Source organism: Microtus pennsylvanicus, chromosome 6, assembly GCF_037038515.1.
Source record: "Microtus pennsylvanicus isolate mMicPen1 chromosome 6, mMicPen1.hap1, whole genome shotgun sequence".
NCBI lineage: Eukaryota > Metazoa > Chordata > Mammalia > Rodentia > Cricetidae > Microtus > Microtus pennsylvanicus.
Genome location: NC_134584.1, coordinates 46,011,739 through 46,032,395, shown reverse-complemented (window position 1 = coordinate 46,032,395; position 20,657 = coordinate 46,011,739). Strand labels below are relative to the sequence as shown.

Genomic DNA, 20,657 nt, shown 5'->3' with positions numbered 1-20,657 from the left:
AATTTCCCTAGAATATTAGTATACCTTATGAAGGGCCTGACCCAAGTAAAAGTCATTCATCTTTACTAAAGTAAGAAGTGCTTGGGATGGGATACAAATCTCACTGATATCTCCTAGAAAAATTCATGAAGTTTCTTTTTAGGCAATATGAAGCAAAAGGAGCATTTCATTCAGTAGTAACCGGGTTGGCATGGTGGCTCTGCAGCTGTGCCTCTGCCGTCCTGGCTGCACCCCATCTCCTCTAAGCCCCTGTGCAGCCTTTGGCCGCCACCCTGGGCACATTCTCTCTCAAACTCCCCGTGGAACCCCCAGCAAAGTCATTTACCTTCTCGGGGCCTTGGTGTCTCTTGCCTATGAAATACTGTACTGTGTTTCCTCAGATCACTTCTAGAGAAATCCAAATAATACTCTTTTAAGAAATATTATAGATAAGCAGCCAGCATTCTGTAGAAGTTGTGCTTGTCATCATGAATGCTAAACATATTAACTTAGGTAGATAAATAGTATTCGATTCATTTTGTTACCACCCGATTGTATGTTCTTTTCTCCAAATGCAGACAGGATGTGCATGTACCTGATTTATCTGAACACTGAAGGGACTGTTTTTAAGCTGATGAGCATGTTCCCTAGCTTCCCCGTTCTTCTCATATCTGTTGTCTAAAAGCTCTCAGCTGTTTTTTTTTTCTTAATTCCTCACATTTAGTCCATTTCTTACCCCTTTAGTTCTTAGAGACCAGGGTGTAGATAAGAGACAGATTGGACACGTGTGTGTGTCTGTATTTATGACTCTAGGTTACCTTCAGCCTTGAAATAAGTAGCAGAGTTCTTACCAGGACATCTGCTGCCCTGAAGAGCTCCCAGTCCAGCTGGTAGAAGTACCGTTAGAACTACATTCATGTCAGTGCAGTAATAAGCCCGAAGATTCATAGTAAGAAATACGGATGCTGCCTTAGTCTGCAGCAGCTAGAGGGGCTACTGAGAGAATGTGACCCCCGAATTTTAGGTTATTAAGGTCGAGGAGAAGAGCCTGGTAGTTCTTGACAAGGGAGGCTGTGCGGAAAGAAGGCACAGGTCAAAGGGATGAACTGCGTGCCTGAAGGAATGGAGGCCTGGCAGGCCTAGTGAGCCTGTTCAAGGCAGATGCCATTTCAGGTTCCTACAACCAAGAGAAGGGGCCTTAGGCTCCATGTTTGTGAGTTTGAGAGCTTAGCTTACTCTCTAAACCATGAGACGTGAGAGCGTTTAAGGGAAGGAAATGGTGTTTACTAAGGTTTGGTCTCATCTCTTTCATAATTCTGTTCTATCATTTTTAAAAGATGAAATTGATGTCATTAAAAATGTACATAAGATGATTTTAGGGTTTTATGCTCTGTTGTTTCTAAATTATGCTCTGGCTTTTATTTTCTAAAACCAAAAAAAAAAAAAAAAGAAAATTAAAAAGCCTTATTGTACCATCAGATGGTTCTTAACAAGAATTTATATGTATGTACATTTTTTCAAAATGTGATTTTTTTTGTTAATTTCACCTTATTTTTTAATGGGTTTGGAACTATGTTAGTTCTAAATCATTTAAAATATATTTTCAATGTATAGACTGTGCTATATTACATAAGGCTTCTTGCTTTTGATATTTTGTCTCAATTTATGAAGCACCACTGAAAAAGTAACAGAGAGACACATGGCTTGGTCCATTCAGGTAACCTAGAGGTGAGCTAGGCCACGTGTCAAGGAGGCCGGCGGATCACGGTACCAGGTTTCAGTGTCTAGGAACAGAGGTGGCAGCAGCCCCAGTTGGTAAGGTCAGTGGCATCTCACCCTTCAACGCCTTTGTGAGTGCCTGGCACAGCAGAGGCCCGGTCCTGCTCCTTGGGCACTGTTTATGATATACACAGCCATGTGTGCCCCCATTTTGCCTTTCCCACAGATAGGAAAAGTGTGGGCTCCAGTCCTAATGGCTCTTTGTGCCATTTATGACCTCTTCCCTTGCCTTTCAACAAAGAAAATAAAGCTGGAACAGGCCTCGACTAAATATTCTCCACCCGGATGTCCACCCGAGCTGGGCTAGGAATATCATTGCTGCCTCCTGTCTGTCAATGCAGCACATTTTCTGTGGCTTCCTCTTTCTCCTCCTTGTCCTTCTTGTTCATTCTCTCTCTCTCTTTGATTTTTGGTTTTTCAAGACATGGCTGCCCTGGAACTCCCTCTGTAGATCAGGTTGTCCTCGAACTCATGAAGATCCACCTGCTGGAATTAAAGGCATGTGCCACTGTCTCCAGGCATCTGGGACTTTTTAAAAAAAAAATGGAAAAGAACAAAAGTATCTAGGAAATCTCTGAGCCTGCACAAAATAAATATTTTCTTTGCTCTTCTTACCTAGTAAAAAACCATCTCACTTTTATAATTAAAAAGCCTGAACTTTCAAACTTCAATTACACTCTAGCATTTTAATATTTAAGCCTTAGTGAAATTATTCTGTTTGAATGGGGAAGCCAGAGGTAGTCATTTGAATAAAACAATAAACGTGTATCACTTCTGTCACGTCAGCCCTGTTTCAGGTCCCCATAGCCACTACCATTAGTAGCTATGGTGCCAGACTGCAGATAAAAAAACATCTGCATCCCCTCAAAACTTAATGCTAGCCTAAGAGAAGTCCATCATTTTGATAGACCCAATGAAAAGTTCCCAGTCCCCGAGCTTTGCATGCACCAGAACAACGAGGCAGACCAAAGAAGCCATGCTCAGCACGTTTAGAAAGATGTCCTCCTGCTAGGAAAACCTTCCCCAGCAGATGTGGGCAGTAACACGGCCTCTACATTGTTCCTTCCGACTGTTGAATTCCATTTTTAAAGCTATGTCTATATTTATAATAGGTTTACTTCAGAAGAAAAATCTTTTGAGATATAAGCTACTGAAACCATGTTTTTGTATGTTAGTTGGTCGCATTAGATGGAACTACACTGAATGTATATGAAATCTAGGCAGACCATTTGAAATGTTTTTCAGATGAGATCTGTTTAAGATGAGCCACAGATTAATAAAACATTTTGCTTTTAATACTTTGTGTCTACTTAAGAAGCACCTACTGCTTGTAAGTTACAGAGAGATGCACCAGTCGGTCCAAGTTGGACCCCCATGGCTTTTCTGCAGGTAACCCAGAGGTGGGCTACTTGAGCAGGGAGTGTGTCGAAGGTCCAGCCGAGCCTACTGCTGGCATCTCTGCTGACTTCTATAACTTTCATTATAGACATTCTCCAGGAAATGCACAGACAGAGGATTTGCCTTGCATACTTGAAATACAGGATATACTCATTTACAGGTACTACAATGATATCTTTGCCATTGACTATTAACTTACATGAAGATAATGTATTCCTCTTTCATACACAAAATCCATCAAAAAACATTGATGTCTAAGAGACTTGAGAGCCTTTGGTTTATGAGAAAAGTCCCCTGAAGATATACTTACCCGTTATTATCTATGACAGTAATATCATGTATTAAATAGTTGTGAAATATTGGTAATGAAACAAACACATTTATTATGCTTCACTGAGATTGGTTTGTTTTTCTGTCATTGCTAAACTCTTTATTTTGAAGAAATAGCACAGTTTTATGTCACACAGGAACTTGACAAAGTAAACTTATACACATAAACATTTATCAGAACCTTAGTGAGTGCTTGATAAATGAGCTAATTAAAACTGCAGTTGGTCTTGCTTTGTGAGTGGTGAATACTGAAAAAGCAATGGGAGAAACTGTTTGAAAATGCATTCTTGCCAGGTGAGGTGGCACACGCCTTTAAGCCCAGTACTCAGAAGGCAGAGGCAGGCGGATCTGTGAGTTTGCAAGCCTAGTCTACATAGGAAGTCCCAGGATAGCCCAAGCAGTATAGACAGACTCTGTCTCAAAATAAAATAAAATAAAATAAAAAATAAAATGCATTCTTTATTCTTAATGCTCCATCTCTCCAGTAAGCTCTTAAAACAGGGATTTTAGCTAATGGGCAATATTGATTTGTGTTGTATCCATTGTCTTTCCTTGAGTTACATCGTCGGCTTCATAGACTGTTTCATTTGTTGAATTTGATGCTGCATTTGAAATGAGGCCTTTGGTTTTTCTATTTAAGTTGCCTGCAATACACAAGACCAAATGAAATAATTAGTCAAGCTTATGACAGAGAAATTGTCTTTTCAGCGTCTGTGCTTGAATTGGTGTAACAGTATCGAAAGTAGAAAGTTCTGAAAATACTGTATGGATGAGGGAGAACCAACTCCATTCAGGATGGTTTTGAGCCATTCATCATAAAAGCAAAGGGAGATAAGTCAGTCACAGGAGCCTGAATTTTACTTCCAAGTTCTTTCCTCCACGCCTCTATGAGAAAGCACACATTCCGTAAGGAGCTAACAATTTCAGGGTCACTTAATGAAAGCGTGACTATTCTTACCTGACATAAATACAATAAACTTCATTAAAGCTAACTCTGATGATTTCAAGAAGCTGAAGGCTTTGCCACCATAAGCAATTTGGATGTGAGTTCACGCCAAAGTCCAATTCACACACTTCATAGAAATCCATTATAAGCAAGGGCTGGGCAAGTGGTCTTCACTAACCAGCATTTGGGCTAACCAAGGAGAAGTGGACTGTTAGTCTGTGGGTGGGGGTTCTGAAAACTTAAAGCCTAGTGTGGGTCTACTGACTCCTACATGTTTCCTAAGCGATGCTCACATATTTAAATTCATAACATTTGAACTACGTTTTCAAGGCCTTCTCCCCCTACTTCATCACAAGCAGGTTTTGCGGCCTTTATAGCAAAGGGGACTCTCCCAGGTGTTATTTCTAACCTAATAATTTGTATGCTCTAACCTGTCTCTGTTCTGGCAGGTTTGCCTTCCATTATGCATTTCTGTGGCAAAAGCTAGAAGAATTCGTCAGAATGGCCTACCGCTCCCTGAGTTGTACACGCTCTCAAAATACATTCCATGTGTCAAAAATTCTTCACCCTTAGCACTTGCAAAAGCCCTTGTTCCCCAGCCCTGGCTCATTATTTACTTGGCTTCCAGATCCTTCTAAACATGTTAGCTCATCAAGACAATTTCCTAGGCTGGCTTCTAAAGCCAAAGCGATTACCCCTAACAAGGCAATTTCCTAGTCGAATAAGAAAAGATTGGTTGTAAACACTTGAACACTCCAGAATTTACTCTGCTAAAAATCCCAAGACCACTGTCAATGGATTTCCCTCCAGCAGCCTCAAGTAACTGGAGATGCAGAAAAATAGCAACGAGAGCCCCAGTGATGATAGAGTACCCTAACATTTTCCTGGGACCATTTTAATTAAAGGACCACCTCAGCAACCTGATTTCTCTAGTTTCTCATCCAGCCACATAGGGGTAAAGCCTTCCATCACAGGTCGCAACATGGATTTGATTTCAAGTAATAAATCTGTAATGCTGTTGAACTGCTAAGGATTTGTCACATGTGAAAGTTTTTCTTATTTAATTCCTATTTCGTTAGTTGAGTATAAATTGCCAAGAGCCACCATCATAGTTCCTCCTTCCGTTCCTGCTGCCAAGCCTTCATGTTCCCATCCTCATTTCATTTTAGTCTGGCTATTATATGTAAATCTTAGCCTTCCTTTAGCCCTGGACATCACACACTAACACTTAAAGCTTTGACCTTTGGCAAATTTAAATCCAATTCATCAAATAAACCATTCTGCCTGTTCTCCATTGCAGCTCTGCCAGATATGAGCTCTGATAGCTGTTAAACATGTCTTTGTTTCAGAGCTGGTCCTCAGGGACCAGCTTATCATGTAATTGTGAACTTGGGTCTTGACAGGCACTTCAGAACAGAAAAAGAATACTGGAAAAAAAAGAAAAAAAAAGAATACTGGGGACCCCCCGCAGGTCTCTGTCCCCTGGCTACCTGGCAGAACCCGTGGTGGAGCTTCCCAGCCCTTCTCCATCCAGCTTACCCTAGCTGCTGGGCTGTCCTGGAGCTCTAAGCAGCTCCCAGCTGGTGGTCTGGCTGGATAGCTTTAGGAAACAACCTTAGATCTACAACCTCAAGTCATTCTGTAGTGTTGGTTTTGATTTTTTAAGAAATAGTTTCAGCTGCAGGCCATAATCAAGGAAGTTTGTCCATTGATCATCTCTTTTTCCAAGAGACTCCCTGAGTGGCTTTTTATGCTAGTGAATCCGAATTATGCCATTGTCCACTAATAACACAATGAATTCTTTAAAAGCTGTTGTGAGATAAAGTATTATTGAATAGAGTCAGCAGCTTGCCAACTTAATGAGTTTTGAGCACTTGTTCCTCATTATTAGGTATTTAATAAAATGGTTCCCAAACGTATCTATAAATTTACTATAAAACCATCAAAATATCACTTGACTGTTTCCAAATTTTAGAGTATGATTTAAAAGATAATTTGGAAACTTAACCATTACTTACAAAAAGCCTAGATGTTCTTAACAGAAGCTTGGTGAAAGGAAGGAGGGAAGGAAGGAAGGAAGGAGGGAGGGAGGGAGGGAGGGAGGGAGGGAAAGAGAAGGATTCTTGACTTAACATTAAAATAATATGACATCAATAATTTTAAATCAATCACAATTTAAGAATAATCACAATAATTTAACAGAATACAGTCTAAAAACAGACCTGGGTATATACAACAATTTATGATAAGTGACCATTTAGGTTGACATTAGAGAGATATATTTGGGCAACTGACTCATTTGGAAATATAAGCAGATTCCCTACTTCGCTTCTGTAGAGTTATTAAAACTTTAAACACACATACATGTCTAAATACAGCAGAAAAAACCTGTGGTATCTATGAAAGACTGAATATCCTCATAGAAAAAAATATATGAAAATTAGGCAGTGTGCCACAAAAAAATGGTAAACATGAAACTGTCTGATTAGATACATTTGAAATAAAATACCATTCTTTGCTGGACAATGGTAGTGTTCTCCTTAAATCTTTAATCTTAGCATTCAGGAGGCAGAGGCAGGTGGATCTCTGTAAGTTTGAGGCCAGCCTGGTCTATACAGCAAGTTCCAAGACAGCCAGGGCTACACAGAGAAACCCTGTCTCAAAAAACAAAGCAACAATATAAAAAAAAACCCAGAAAAATACTATTCTTTATAAAATCTGTAAAATAGATATCTTTAAATAAAAAAAATAATAATACCCAAAGCCACAGAGACTGTGGAAAAGCAAGTAAGTGTAAAATAGTAATTTTATGGAAGGTAGGTAGAAAGTATACCCATCTTGTATATGTGTGTACACTCAGATTAGGTACTCCGCTGCTAAGGATTATGGAAGGAAAACAGGTGTTCAGTGTGTCTGTAAGAGAGTGGTGGAAGTGGAAGTCTTTAAGCTAATTAAATATTGTGTATCCCTGCTTGGCTTATAAACACTGTTACCACCTGAAATGAGCCAGGCTTCTTCTTAAAGAAATGGTAGGTTCCAGTGTTGGAACAAGGAAGGTACTGAAAGTCTTGGAGAACAAAAAGTATTCCCAAAATGATGGACAGATTTCAAGCAGGCATGGGATACAGTTTGAAGGAGTTTGTTCAATGGCGAGAGAGATGGCTCAGTGGTTAGGAGTGCTCTCGAGGCTATCATAAGGATGTGAGTTTGGGTCTCAGCCTTCATGTAGAAACAAGGTCCTGTGGATGCCTGTGATCCCAGAACTATAGAGGGTGGATAGCCCTAAAGGACCACTTGAGCTTTCTGGCCAGCAGCCTGGATCCAGTCTCAGTGACAAACTATGATCCAAGGAAGAAAGGCAGAACCTGGTACAGCAGGACACTCAATGCCTACCTCTGGCTTCTGCATGCAATGTGCATATATTATACACATATACACACCCCAACATCCAAATATCCACTGACCAAATGTCAGATGGATCAAAATAAACAACAACAATAATGTTTTAAAATGCACAAATCCATGCTGACCTTCAAATGAATCAGCAACCCTATGGCCAGAATGCATGTGTTCCTCTAAAAGGCACATGACTTCAAACTGGCGACATAAGCTATTAAGAACTGAGGACCTCAGCAGGTGATTAAACCACCAGAGTTCTGTCCTTCGGTGTGAAGTAGCAATCCTACAAAAGGACTGGAGGGAAGTAGCCAGCTTCTTTTTGCCCATTCTCTCCTTGTTCCACAAGAAGATGCTGCCTCATGGCGCTCACTATCTGAGAAGCAGACTTCGGCTCTCACTGCTCAATACACAGCCATCTTGACCCTAAACTTCCCAGCCTCCGGAACTGTGAAGATTAACTTCTTTTCTTTATAAATTATACAGTCGAACTATTCTGTGTCAGTGGCACAAAGAACCAAGATAAATAAACAGGGGAGCAGTGAAATAATACATTTAAAAGCTGTAAGAAGTTGGAAAATTACCACTTATAAGTGTCATCGTAATAACAGTTGTCAAAAATTCAGTGACTGGCTGGAAATTCACAGAGGAACAGGATATATTCGTGGTTCCAAATCCCTCACTGTAATCACGCTACTATCACTGCTAATCAAGCCAGCCAAGACTGTGTGCTGTCTGTGGTCCTTTGCTACCATACCTTCTTGTGTTCCTGTAAAAATGGATGCTCTCTCTCCAATCACGAGACAACGGACAAACAGAAATTGAGAGACACTGCACAAAATATGTGGCTTTGTTTTTTCATCCTCAAAACTATCAGGGGCATAAAAGAAAAAGAAAGGCTGAGGATTAAAGAAAACATGAAATAAAAGTATACAAATTAATTTTGGACCAGATCCAGGATAAGAAAAATTAGCTATTGAGATTAGGAAACTTTAATATAAGCCCCAGAGTGTATGTTGCTGCATTAGTGTTGTGGTTGTTAACTCGGATGTGTGCACAGGGTTCACACAAGAGGAAGTATCTTTGTTCTTAGAGTTTAAAGGAACATATTCACAAAGTACCAAGGATAAAACTAATGAAGCAAAGTATTTACAATCAGTAAATCTGCAGAGAGATATAAAAAATGTTTATTCTATCAACAGCAAAAGTCATGGTGCTTTGTGAAGTAATAAATTAAATGGATTAAATGAATTAAATAATAACAAGAATTCATTTAATAGCAAAGAAGATACAACTATTGTGTTTTTTTAAAGGGATGGGGAGGGGAACTAGAGAGACAGAAAGACAGAAACAGACAGACAGACACACACATGGTGGGGGGAGATTCTCACCATATAACCCATGCTTGCCTCAAACTTGCAATCATCCTGCCTCACCCTCCTGAGTGCTGGGATCAGACAAAGCTGCCATGTCCTGCTATTTCCCAATTTGCTTTATATGTGATCTAGGGATACATAGGAATTCTTCCCTGAAGGATATTCACTGCAGTGCTGACACCTTTCACCTCTATGCTGAGAGCATTTGTTGACTTCTCCGTATTTCCAGTGTTTCTACAATGAACATGAACAGAAAGAAACTTTTCTTTCTGAGGAAGCAAGAACATCTTCTAAGAAGAAACACAAAACCATTTCAAGTCAGCCTAAGACCCATTTTGCTCATGGGTACAACAAATGGTTATGTGATTCCCCCCCCCCCCCCAATTTACTCTCTTGGTATTTTATGTGCAGTTTTGTTTTTCACCTGTGTAACTAACTGTGCCTTACTGCTAATTCATCTCCTCCTTTTAATTTCTATCTTTCACCTTTCCAAGATGACCACAGAACACCAGCTTGAGAGGGTTTGTTATTTCTGTACAATTGTGTTCTTCCTAACAGTTCTAACACCGCCTTTCATGTTCTTCAGACACAGCACTTCTCAGAGTCCCTGTCATTGATAGTCCCCATCACCCCCACAGGACCTACTCAAGCCTACTCGATGCCTCAGGGTGAACAGGCTTTATCTTCCCGAAGCAGCAATTTTACTAGATATGGGAGACAGATGCCATTATAAGAGGATAGCAAGCTTCACTCAGTTGAAAATTCTCATAAATTTTTAAGCAAAATGAGAAACGATTAAGTGCTGAAGCTCAGAAGTTTTAAGGCAGACCTCTCCCCTGCTAGCCCTGAGAACTCTGGGCCTTGACTTCCTTTTTCCTAAGGCTCTAACACCTTCACTATGGAAACATTTGAGAAGTGGTGATCTATGATCTTGTCCCTCTGACTGCTCTGTCGTTGACCATGAATACTCTCCCACAACCTTGACATGATCCCTCGTGATTAGGAGTATCTTCATATGGGCATCTTTTGCTTGGCAACTTAGCATCTGAGGCGAAACAATAGAGACTTCTGAATACTGGCGTTTGAAATGTGCATAAGCCAAAATGTAAAAGTTTAAAAAGAAGAAAACAGTTGTGAGCCACAATTTAAAAACCCACCAATTGTTCAGTGAGGGGTGCTCTGTATGGTGTGGACAACGCAGGTTAAGCTACTAATGTCTGCAACCATGGCCCAAAGAGACCCACCTGCCTTTTCAAGATCAGTTCAGAGACTGTAAAGCCTTAAACTGTAGATATTTAAAATCAAAATACCATGGAATACAAATAGGCAAAAATCCTGGCAGTGTGATCTATGATTAGCGTATTTTAGAGCCACACCATTGTCATTTATAGGAAAAGAAAAGATTCAGGACCTTACATCCACTGTAATAAGTACAAAAACAGAGTTCCTCTTAGGCCATCCAAATTACCTGTAATGAAAACAGTCTCCATTATAAAAATTAATCTAAATAGTCTTCCCCGGGAAAGAACACGCTAATTGATTATCTAATACCAAATATTCAACCCTGAGAGCATACTTCATGTATCATTGTACAGACTGAGTAGGTTATACTTATGTGTTTAGGTGTGTGTGTGTGCGCGCGTGCGCGTGAGCGCGCACGTGCTCGCGTGTGCAAGTGTGCACAGTGCGAAACAACCAATGAAAAGAGAGGGTATGAATTTAAGGAAAGGTATGTGGGAGGGGTTGAGGCAGGAAACAGAAGGGGGATATATGTAATTAGAATTTTAGGAAATAACAGATAATTTTAAGAAATTAGTCTAAAATAATGTGGAGGAATTTTTAAAGAAGAGACAGTGTTGAAAGGAAAGCTTTCTAGCCAGTCACGTCAGTTTTCCTCAGATATACTACTCAGAGGCCTGATTAATTATACAACTATTTCCTTAAGTTGCCAATCTTAAATGCAGTAACACCCCTAACTTGTCTTCCCCATAGCTTGAACAAAGGCATCTCTCGGCTCTCGCTAGGTGTTGAAAACCCTGGGATGGTACACTCATATTTAATAAAGTGCACAGTATTTAATTATCATTTCAAAGGGTCAATTTAAGAGGAACCCGTTTTTCTATCCCAGCAGCATATGGATTACCTATTTTGTTTTGGGCTCTGCACTATAATTACTAATAATAAGAAAAAAACAATCCACAGGACCCAAATCACGTCCTTTGAAAGCAGCAGCAAGGCACTGGTTATTTTGCATTTTGTATGCTGTTTTTCTAATAGCCAGACTCAGGAAAGGTCTATTAAATTAACTTGCTACCTTGATGTATACATTTTGTGAGGAACAAAGTGGGGCTATTTCATTGCATGAAAGCAGCCGCATCGAACTTCATAAGAAGTGCATTAACTGGCTTCATCCACTAAAGAGCAAGAAACATGCCAAGTCTGAGTTGACATGCCAGTAATTATGCTTCTGGGGACACATAGCAAACAGGAAATAAAATTTTGCAATAGTCCTTGAGCTAAACCGGGAAAAAGAACCACTTTTATTTTAGCACAGTGAATTCCATAGAAGGTGCACTCGATGTATGTCTAATGCCTGCAGCAATGACCATACTTGGTCAGTGTTACACAAAAGACATTCCTGGGATCAGTAAAGATGTAAGACTTGTCAATTCATTTCAGGAAATGTGTAAGTATTATAAACACTGGGGATATTATAGTGAACAAAAATGACAAAAAATTATTTGCTGGAACTTAGTCTCTAGTCAGAAATATCAATAATTTATAGATAACAGATAGGTAAGTAAGTAGACAGTAATTTCTGTTACCAGTAAATAAAATGCTTTGCGGGGAGGGGTGGGGAGGAATTGGCTAGGAAGAGGAGAAGGGAAGTTAAGAGTGCAGGTAAGGAGGAACTCCTGGAAAAAGGATCTCTCAGGAAAGAGTAAAAGGAACTGCGAGTCACACAGATGTCTGAGGAAATGGTGGCAGCGTGTGCAAAGGCCCTGATCAAGAATCTCAAGGAATGGCAAAGGACCCAATGTGGTTTGGCAAAGGAGATGAGAAAAAGAAAGACCTAGAAGGCCAGTCACAAAAGGTCACGGAGGAGAGTTGTATCCACTGAGAGAGCTGGGAAAAACGTTAGGGTTTGAGGGGTGGCGTAGATTTTAAGAGTCTCGCCATGATTTTGCTATGGAAAGTAGGAGGAAGAGTGGGAAGAAGAGGCACTTGTTTGAACAGCTGAGACTGAGACACTGTTTTTTTTTAACATGGTTCCCCCCCACACACCACCACCACCACAGGTGATTCTTGATCATAGAAAAGATTCAGGACCATGATTAGATTCAATCATCTAAGCGAATGAGACAATAATTCCTCTTACAGTCAGATGATGTGATACCCACTAATCAACCACACAGTTGTGCTTGTGGAGAAGCTGGATCGAAGTCACTTGGACTAAATTCAGCTCCGAGCCTGTCAGTTTGGCTCCTTGTTATCAGCGCTTTGGGATGTGAACTCCAGAGGGATCTGTCCTGCTCGACTATGACAAGAGGACATGAGGGACTGGGGAGATTCTTCTGTTTCTCCCCAGAGGAGACTACAGCTCATGCAGGCACACGGTGATGGTGACATATTTGATAAGGTCACAGGGCAGGTACTTCATAAATGTGACAGAGCCCATCATTCAGCTAAAACACAGAGACGTTCTATTTTAAGAAAGATTCTTCTTTTCTTTTGAAATGGAAGCAATAAACATTCCTATGCCGTTCTAAATATGTCAACGTGGATCCTAAATTTATGTATTGCTACCTATATATTCTTTAAAATATATTCTGCATACACACATGCCAAAATTCATGACTGGTGTTTCCTAATACACTAATAGAAATCAGTTTCCACACAGTTTTGATAGTTTTATGATGATAACAACTGACTTGTCTATACTGCTTTATAACTGAAACAATAAGTAGACAGACACACAGGCCATAAATTATGCATAAAAGTTTCTTTCTACTTTATAGTTACATTGTGCATAGTTATATATAGTTACATACCTACACCAATGGAATTAATTAGTTTGCAGGCTATTCAGTAACAGAATGTTATATTTGTTTTTCGAGTTTTTTTGCAAACCTCTGAATTGTTTTTGATGCCCCCTTGCTTCCTCACACTGGATGCCAGTTTGACCACTGACTGACCCGTGTAAAGTGCAGTAGCAAGAGTGTGCTGCTGGGCGTTCTGTTGTGTTATGTACTTGATGGATGTCCTTGGTTCCACCAGAAAGCCAAAATGTAATTTTTCCAAGAGGATAAGTGTTGATAACTAAAATGGAATTAAATATATCCCAGTGAATGTACTGGCCCACTGACTTCCTTTCCACAGGGCATTTATAGCCTGCTAGTTTTTCTTGACCACTATTTCCCTAAAGTATGCCATCACCTAAGGCTGATTCACCGTGAACTCTTGCAAGGCTGCACTGTAAACGGAATCTTTAAAGAATGTTCCGTCTTAACAGTGTGCTCTGTCCCCCAGCTAAGATATGGTATAGGTAACAGATTATAAATAATAGATTTGGGTTACCTTCTAGGGCAGAGGATGCCTCTAGGTGCTGAAGTTTAAGGCCATTGTCTAATCTTTGAGGTTTTGTGTACAGAAACAGATAGCAGAGAACACAGACACTGATGACAAAGGCAAGCAAAACAAGGGCGGCGATTCCCAGTCCAATCAGAGCACCAATGCTGAGGAAACAGAAAAGAAGTCATGTCAGCCAAACCGCTGTGCACTTAAGCTCAACCAAAGGCGCCGATGCTCATTCTTGCTCTCACTCATTCATAAGCAAATCCTGTCTTACTACAGACAATAATTGATTGATATTTTCCTCTTGAATTCTTGTCATATTCTGTCTATTGCATTCAAGGACTTTTAAAAATTTTTGTATGTTACAAGTTGTATGACATCTATGAGACAGGTCAAAGATCGTATGATTCTCTAGGAATGTCATAAATATTCCAGTCCAATAAATCAAGTTAATCAAATTAATACCACACCTTAGACAGACCAGTTTCACAAGCAAAAGATAAGCAGGAAAATACTTGCTTCTCTAAGAGTCAGGAAACGTATTTATCAGCGATAAAAAAACTTTTCTCTTAGAGATATATATGAAAGATACCATACGTTAGTATACAAAACCATAACCATTGCAGAAGAAGAGGGTTTGGTTAAAAGAAAGCTGTTTACAGAATGTATATGAAATACACTTTCAAAGTCTGAGATTTTCCTTTCGTTTCTCTGCACCTCATTTGGAGTCATTCATTTATGTGGTTACACATATGGCTAGACACTGAAGCAGCATTTTCATCAGACTTGTGCACTTAGTACTATTAACTAAGGGAGGGAATTTGGAAAGCCAGTGTCATACTGAACTGTATGCAGACGTGTCTCTTGAGTCATGTGTAAACAACACAATTAGACGTTAGTCTGTTCAAAAGCCGACTTCAGTCAGTTTTCCTATAGCATGAATACATTCAGTATTTACGTGTGTTTAGCTTGTAGAAAATAGTCAACAGATGAGAGTAAACACTAATTAACTCATGATTGATCTGCTGTAGCAATTCAGGATGCACATCACTGAAAAATAATGATCTGAGTCTTCATTATCTTCTTGGCGTGTCTTCAGGCTTCTGCGTTCTTTCAGGGATCAGGCCGCTGGCAAGCCTGACTTTTAGCAAAAGGAAGGAAAAGAGGGAATTTGATCATGGAAGCCAGGAGCATCACTGCTCTGGGAGGAAAGAACAGTATTGAAGGTGACAGGCTGTTCACTCCACTCGCCCTTAATGTAAGGAGATAAAACACCCTTGCACACAAAGAGATCATCTCCGGAGCTATAGAACAACATGGAGTCAAAGTTTCAAATTCTTAAGCTTAGCTTATTGACCCTATCCCAACCAGTCCTGCATATAGTGATGACTAGATAATTTTATATCAGACTCCAGACAGAGTTATGTACTTCAGCTTGGAGGTTGCCATGCCCTTTCCTCTAATAGGATTAGGAAAGAAATCCTTGTACCTTGCCTTCTGCAAACTGTACCAGGGAGGTTAAGTTCATGTTCCTTTACACAGACACATAAGAATGTAAACCATTTAGAATTAGTCTGTGCACAATGCAGATAAATGGAATATCTGGATTCCTGAAATGAGACCCAGTTGTTGAAAATCATTTTCAAAATAAAAAGTAATTTACTAGATTAAAATTTGTCAGTCTAATGAAATTCAACATATACATCATGAATGTTCAATGTGCAAGTTTTTTTTTCGTTGTTTTTCAAAATTATACAATTTGGAGGAAACCCAAAGAGCATGTTAATGCTGTTTTCGTGCCCCGGCTCCATATGTGCCTGCAGATTTCCGTGTAAAGATGGAGAATCCAGGAGTCTCCTAAATCGGTCATTTCACCAAATCCTTATCCAGCATCCATCCGTGAGTGGTCCTGCCAAATAAGCCTCATTTTCTTAAAGTCCTGGAGAAGATTACTAAAGGACACCCTTTGAGTTTAGGAGATGAGAAGAGGAGGGGAAAAGGAAAGGGACTGGTGCTGGAAAGGGAGACTCAGCCTTCCTCCTGGCATCCCAGAGCAGTCGCTTTGCCAGCCATTGGAAAGTGTCTGAAGCTGCTCTCATACCCACGTGGCCATCCTTCCACTCAGCACCTTCACCGACCTGGAGGTAGCTGTGGCTGTCTTTCTCTGGGAGCTGTGGAATCTCGATTCCAGAGCTAGGGACTTCTGTAATATTTTTCGCAGTTGGAGCATTTTAAATTAGCAGTGAAGAACAAAGACTACAAGAAAAATGAAGGTCTAATAAATTTCCTTCCCTGTAGTGTTTTCAGAGCCCAGTAATTCACAGGAACCCCGAGTTCAGTGTTCCAATTACAATGCCCTTAGTTAACGTGGTTTTCTATCTCCCTAACTTTGAGCTAGCTGCTCATTTTTGTTTTCCTGATGAAGTAGATCCCAACAGACTGTTCCTTCCTTTGTGTTCTCACAAACCTTAGGAAGCTTTTATGGCCTCTTCTCCTTGCCACCATGGGAGATCTGAAGATCCTGGACGCCGTTTCCAACTGTGTTTGACTTGAGGTGGTTCTGTCATTCAAACGCTCACTGACGGATTACTGAGCTAGTCTCAAAAAGCCCAGATGATGGGGTAGTACATCACTTTCTTCCCCCAAATAATCCAGGGAGAATAAGCTGGCATTATTTTCTGACAACTTTCTCCTACTCAAGAACAACATGCTCAGAAGGCAGCCCTTTGGGGAGTTTATTAAAGTTTGTGATACAGAAAAATAGTATTTGTTTTATTGCCTCAAAAAAAATAAGTTTGCTGTTGATCTGGCATGTATGCCAAGTTCTGGATCATGATGAGAGGGTGGGGGAATAGCACTGTACTATGCTGTACTCCCACTAGCTGGTTCTCTCTCAGTGTGTGTGTGTGTCTGTCTCAGTCTACACACACACACACACACACACACACACACACACACACACGAGTTAATAGTGGAGGAGCAGTAGTTCTTTCCTATAATCTTAGGATTCCACTCATTCTGTAGACAAAAGAAAAGAATCCACTTTAAAATCTGAAAGTTTGCTACCTTTTAGGGGGAGCATTTCATGGTGAAAACACCTGCATAAGGGCCAACAGAAACAAGGAAAAGCCCCATTGTAGGAAAAAGAAGCAAGAAAGACCTGCCTTTGAAAGTAATGCCTCCTGACATCTAGCAGAGGTCAAACGGTGTGGGCGTAGGGGAAGGATGTTCAGAAAGACCATGCTGCCTGTGTAATCTGAGCAACTCAAGCTTTCTTCCATCTTCAGCCTGCTTGGGCTGTGTCGGTGTCCAAACCTCTGAGAAGAGTGGGTTATAAAGTCCAGTTGTATGTATGCATCTGTGCAAATACACACACACACACACACACACACACACACACACACACACACACACACAATTTAAGGACTCCAGCTGCCTAAATAACGCTTAAGTACTCCTCTGGTCTTTAATACCCGTGTTCCCCACAGAAGCCTCCTTTCGGTTCAAATGTATCAAAGCAACAAACACTTAAAGAGGAATTAAAACCCCCAGTCTTGTCAGTAGAGCCTCTCTGAGGTAGGCTGGGATGCACAGGGTTCCCACTGGTCTCCAGGGTGCCCTGTAGAGTTACCATTCAGACGCCTGGCGCCTTGGCACAAGGACCTGAATACAGTGGGCATTGGGAGACCGCCCTGATTCCGGTTTCCATCTTCCACTGGTCACTTTCCCAGGTCCGGGAGGGGTCATCTTACCCTGCCCTGTCCCCCCCTGCTCTGCCCCATCCCGCCCTTCCAAGCCTTGCTGTGCCCTGCCCACCTGAGGCTCCACATGTAGCTGTGCTTGTAGGGGAAGTAGCTGCCCGGCTCGCTGCAGCAGTACTTGAGGTCTGCGAAGCCGCAACAGTAGAGCAGCGCGGCCCCGTCGCCGTGCCGCGGGCACTGGAAGGGCTCCACGAAGCTGCGGTTGAGGCTGTAGTAGCCCGAGCACACGCGGCTGCTCTCGCTCATCGCGGGTGGCTGCGCGCAGGACCCCCGAGGTGCGTGCGATCGCTCCGGACCTTGCCCAACCCAGGCGACTCTGGGCGCCTCCTGCGATCTGGGGTCCGAGTGCAGGGCGCTCAGCCCCCGCGCCCCTTCGGCTCGCCTCCCGCTGTCCGCGCGGTGCTGGAGCGCTCTGCTCTCGCCGCTGGGTCTCGTCGCTGAGTGGTCCCTTTCCCTGCGTGGCCCGGCCCTTTGCCTCCTCCGCCTCTCCCTCCGACTATTTTCTTTGCTCTCTGTGGACTCCTCTCCACTTTCATTCACTTTATTCAGAGCCTGTCGTAGTCTTCACTCCACACGAGAAGAGATGATCTCTTGAGCGGGAACAGCAGAGGCGGACATGGGTACAGTCTACACAGGTGCACTCAAAGTGTCCTCTTTGTTGGCCCAGTGACATGGCAAATAGAGCCTGGCACATAGAGGCTTTACCTGAATTGACCACCGATCCAGGCCCGGGAGCAGGCTGAATAAAAAGGCTTTAGACTAGCATTAGGGAGGGCATGGGATGTTCAAAATTGAGTTAAAACACTCTTTCAAAAAACTAACTGTAGGGGTTTTTAAAACATACAGTGCACCCCCACGTTGACTAAGTGGAAAAGGGAGGAAAGACAAGAGGTGGCAGAAAAGAAAGTGAGAAACAGAGAGACAGAAAGGGAAGAAATCGGGGAAAGAGACTTGCAATCAATCAATCACTCCTGGAGCACAGCAACTACTTTTGCCTATGACTCTCATTTTTCCTAAGTGATCTGTTCAATCATTTGAAGTAAGAGTAGTGACTGTGCTTGGCATAGCGTGTCAAACGATACTGAGGGGTTTAAGGACAAAAATAACAATAGCCTTAATATGAGACTAGTGCTCGGAGAATTTCTAGGACAGAACAATTCCTTGTCATTTTCTCCTTCATTCCTTTGGTCAGGGTTTGATTGGAAGACAGACATCACGGGTTTGTGGGCTGAATATTTTTGTATTCTTATAAATATGCCAGAGCTCTGCTCTGGAATGTGGTCACTTGGAGACAGTTTGATTCTTTCTGTTTTGTTTTCAAGCTCTGCTAGGCAGGACCGACATGGACCTGAAGACTAAATTTTTCCCTACCAAGCCCAATACCTTCTGAATAGTCTACACACAACCTGCGAATTGCAAAGCTTACCACTGTGGGCACCCCGGCTATCTCCAGACCCCTAGGCACTCTGATTCCACTACCTGAACTCTCTCTCCCTGCAAGATTGCTATGCTCTCCAGCGGGGGCCGAGTCCTTGCAAGTCTTCCTTCACCCATTTCCCTTTTCAGAGACCACCATCCCTCAGTAAGTCATATCTATGACCAGAACCCATGAGATCTCCCCCCCCCCCCCGAATTAAATCTGATTCCTAGCACTAGTATGCCACAGACTCAGCCAGAGAGTGGATCCAATTCAGTTAGGACAGGGGTGTGTCTCTCTCACAGAACTGGAATTCCATCATGTGCCCAGGAAGGCAAAAAGAAGCAATGAACATAAAAGAGGACAATGAGCCACAGGGAGTAACAAACAAGGGTTTGACAAGTGTCAATAGTTTCGTGATTTTTCTTTGAGTTTTTTCCTGTGCCGTGTCAATTCCTTTCTACTCTTGAGTTCCTTGAGACCCCTGTCACTCAAGAGCAAACGCCCCCTTTCTGGTGTATGTGCCTTCAAGTTGTTTTATTATTTCTGAGACTGGACTCAGCGGGTTTTGAACTTGCTATGCCATCAAGGGTAACCTTGACCTTCTGATATTCCTGTCAACATGTGGTATGCACTGCCGTGCCCCATGTATCTAGTGCTGGGGATTGACCACAGAGCCTCCTGAAACCTAGGCAAACACTCCACCAACTGAGTTGCATCCACAGCCCTCAAGTTGGGTTCTATTACATACGGGCACGACACAACATTTTGATCAATGATGGACCACATTTACAGGGGGTACAGGGAGTCCTGTGCAATTTTATTGCCTAGTGACATCATAGCAATCTTAGTTTGTGTAAATACACTCTGTGGTGTTCACATAACAAAATCAATTAGTAAGGACTCTCAGACTGTGACATGGCTGATTGACTGGTAACTGTTGATGCTACAAGAAGTTTCTGCCTCAGTTGGGTGGTGGTGATGGCATTCTTTTAATCCCAGCACTCAGGAGGTAGAGGCAGGTGAATCTCTGTGAGTTTGAAGCCAGTCTGGTCTACAAAAAAAACTAGTTCCAGGACAGGCTCCAAAGCTACAGAGAAAACATCTCGAAAAATAAACAAAACAAAACAAACAAACAAAAATCAGTTTCTGCCTCATAAATACAAGACATTTTCAGAGGGAAGTCAGAGGAGGAAATGTTGAAATAATGAGGTTCCTTCCTTAATCAATGGGCATGCTCCTTTAAAGGAGGGAAAGTCAGACCTCACAAGCTGACACGTGGGAACTTGATAAGCTTGGGAAAGATGGAGAATGAACACCGTGTGGACAGAGCTTGGAGCCAGGCAGGATGGATAAGGAGAGAATGCACTGCCAGGGCTCAATCTTAGATGACACAGTTTTTTGGCCTTCCTGACAACGAATGTTCAGTCATTTAGTACAGAAGCAGAAGAAAGGGTGGTAGAATTGGTTGGGAGATTCTCTGGAGTAGCACAAACATCATGGGAGCATCTTATCCTGCGCATCTTGTAGACACAGACAAAATACACAACACACAGCTGCCAGACTCCACCCAGTAGGGACTAGTTCAAAGCAGAAGCCTTTTAACACACAGCATTAGACGTGTCAAGTGGCACTGTCAAGACCATGCCTTTGAATCAGCTTAGAAAATGCCAGCTGGACATGGTGGCATAAGTCTGTAC

The 20,657-nt window shown here is 41.8% G+C and overlaps 1 protein-coding gene across 1 annotated transcript; it reads right to left on the bottom strand.

Annotated features, from left to right (window-relative positions):
* Positions 1–3,583: 3,583 nt before the first annotated feature.
* Positions 3,584–17,956, bottom strand: Shisal2b (shisa like 2B). Its single transcript, XM_075977841.1, has 3 exons — positions 17,596–17,956; positions 13,783–13,940; positions 3,584–4,130 (listed from the first exon to the last, which is right to left on the bottom strand). The coding sequence occupies exons 1-3, from the start codon at positions 17,784–17,786 to the stop codon at positions 3,997–3,999; spliced, it is 483 nt and encodes a 160-aa protein (XP_075833956.1). The 5' UTR covers positions 17,787–17,956; the 3' UTR covers positions 3,584–3,996.
* Between the last annotated feature and the right edge of the window lie 2,701 nt (positions 17,957–20,657).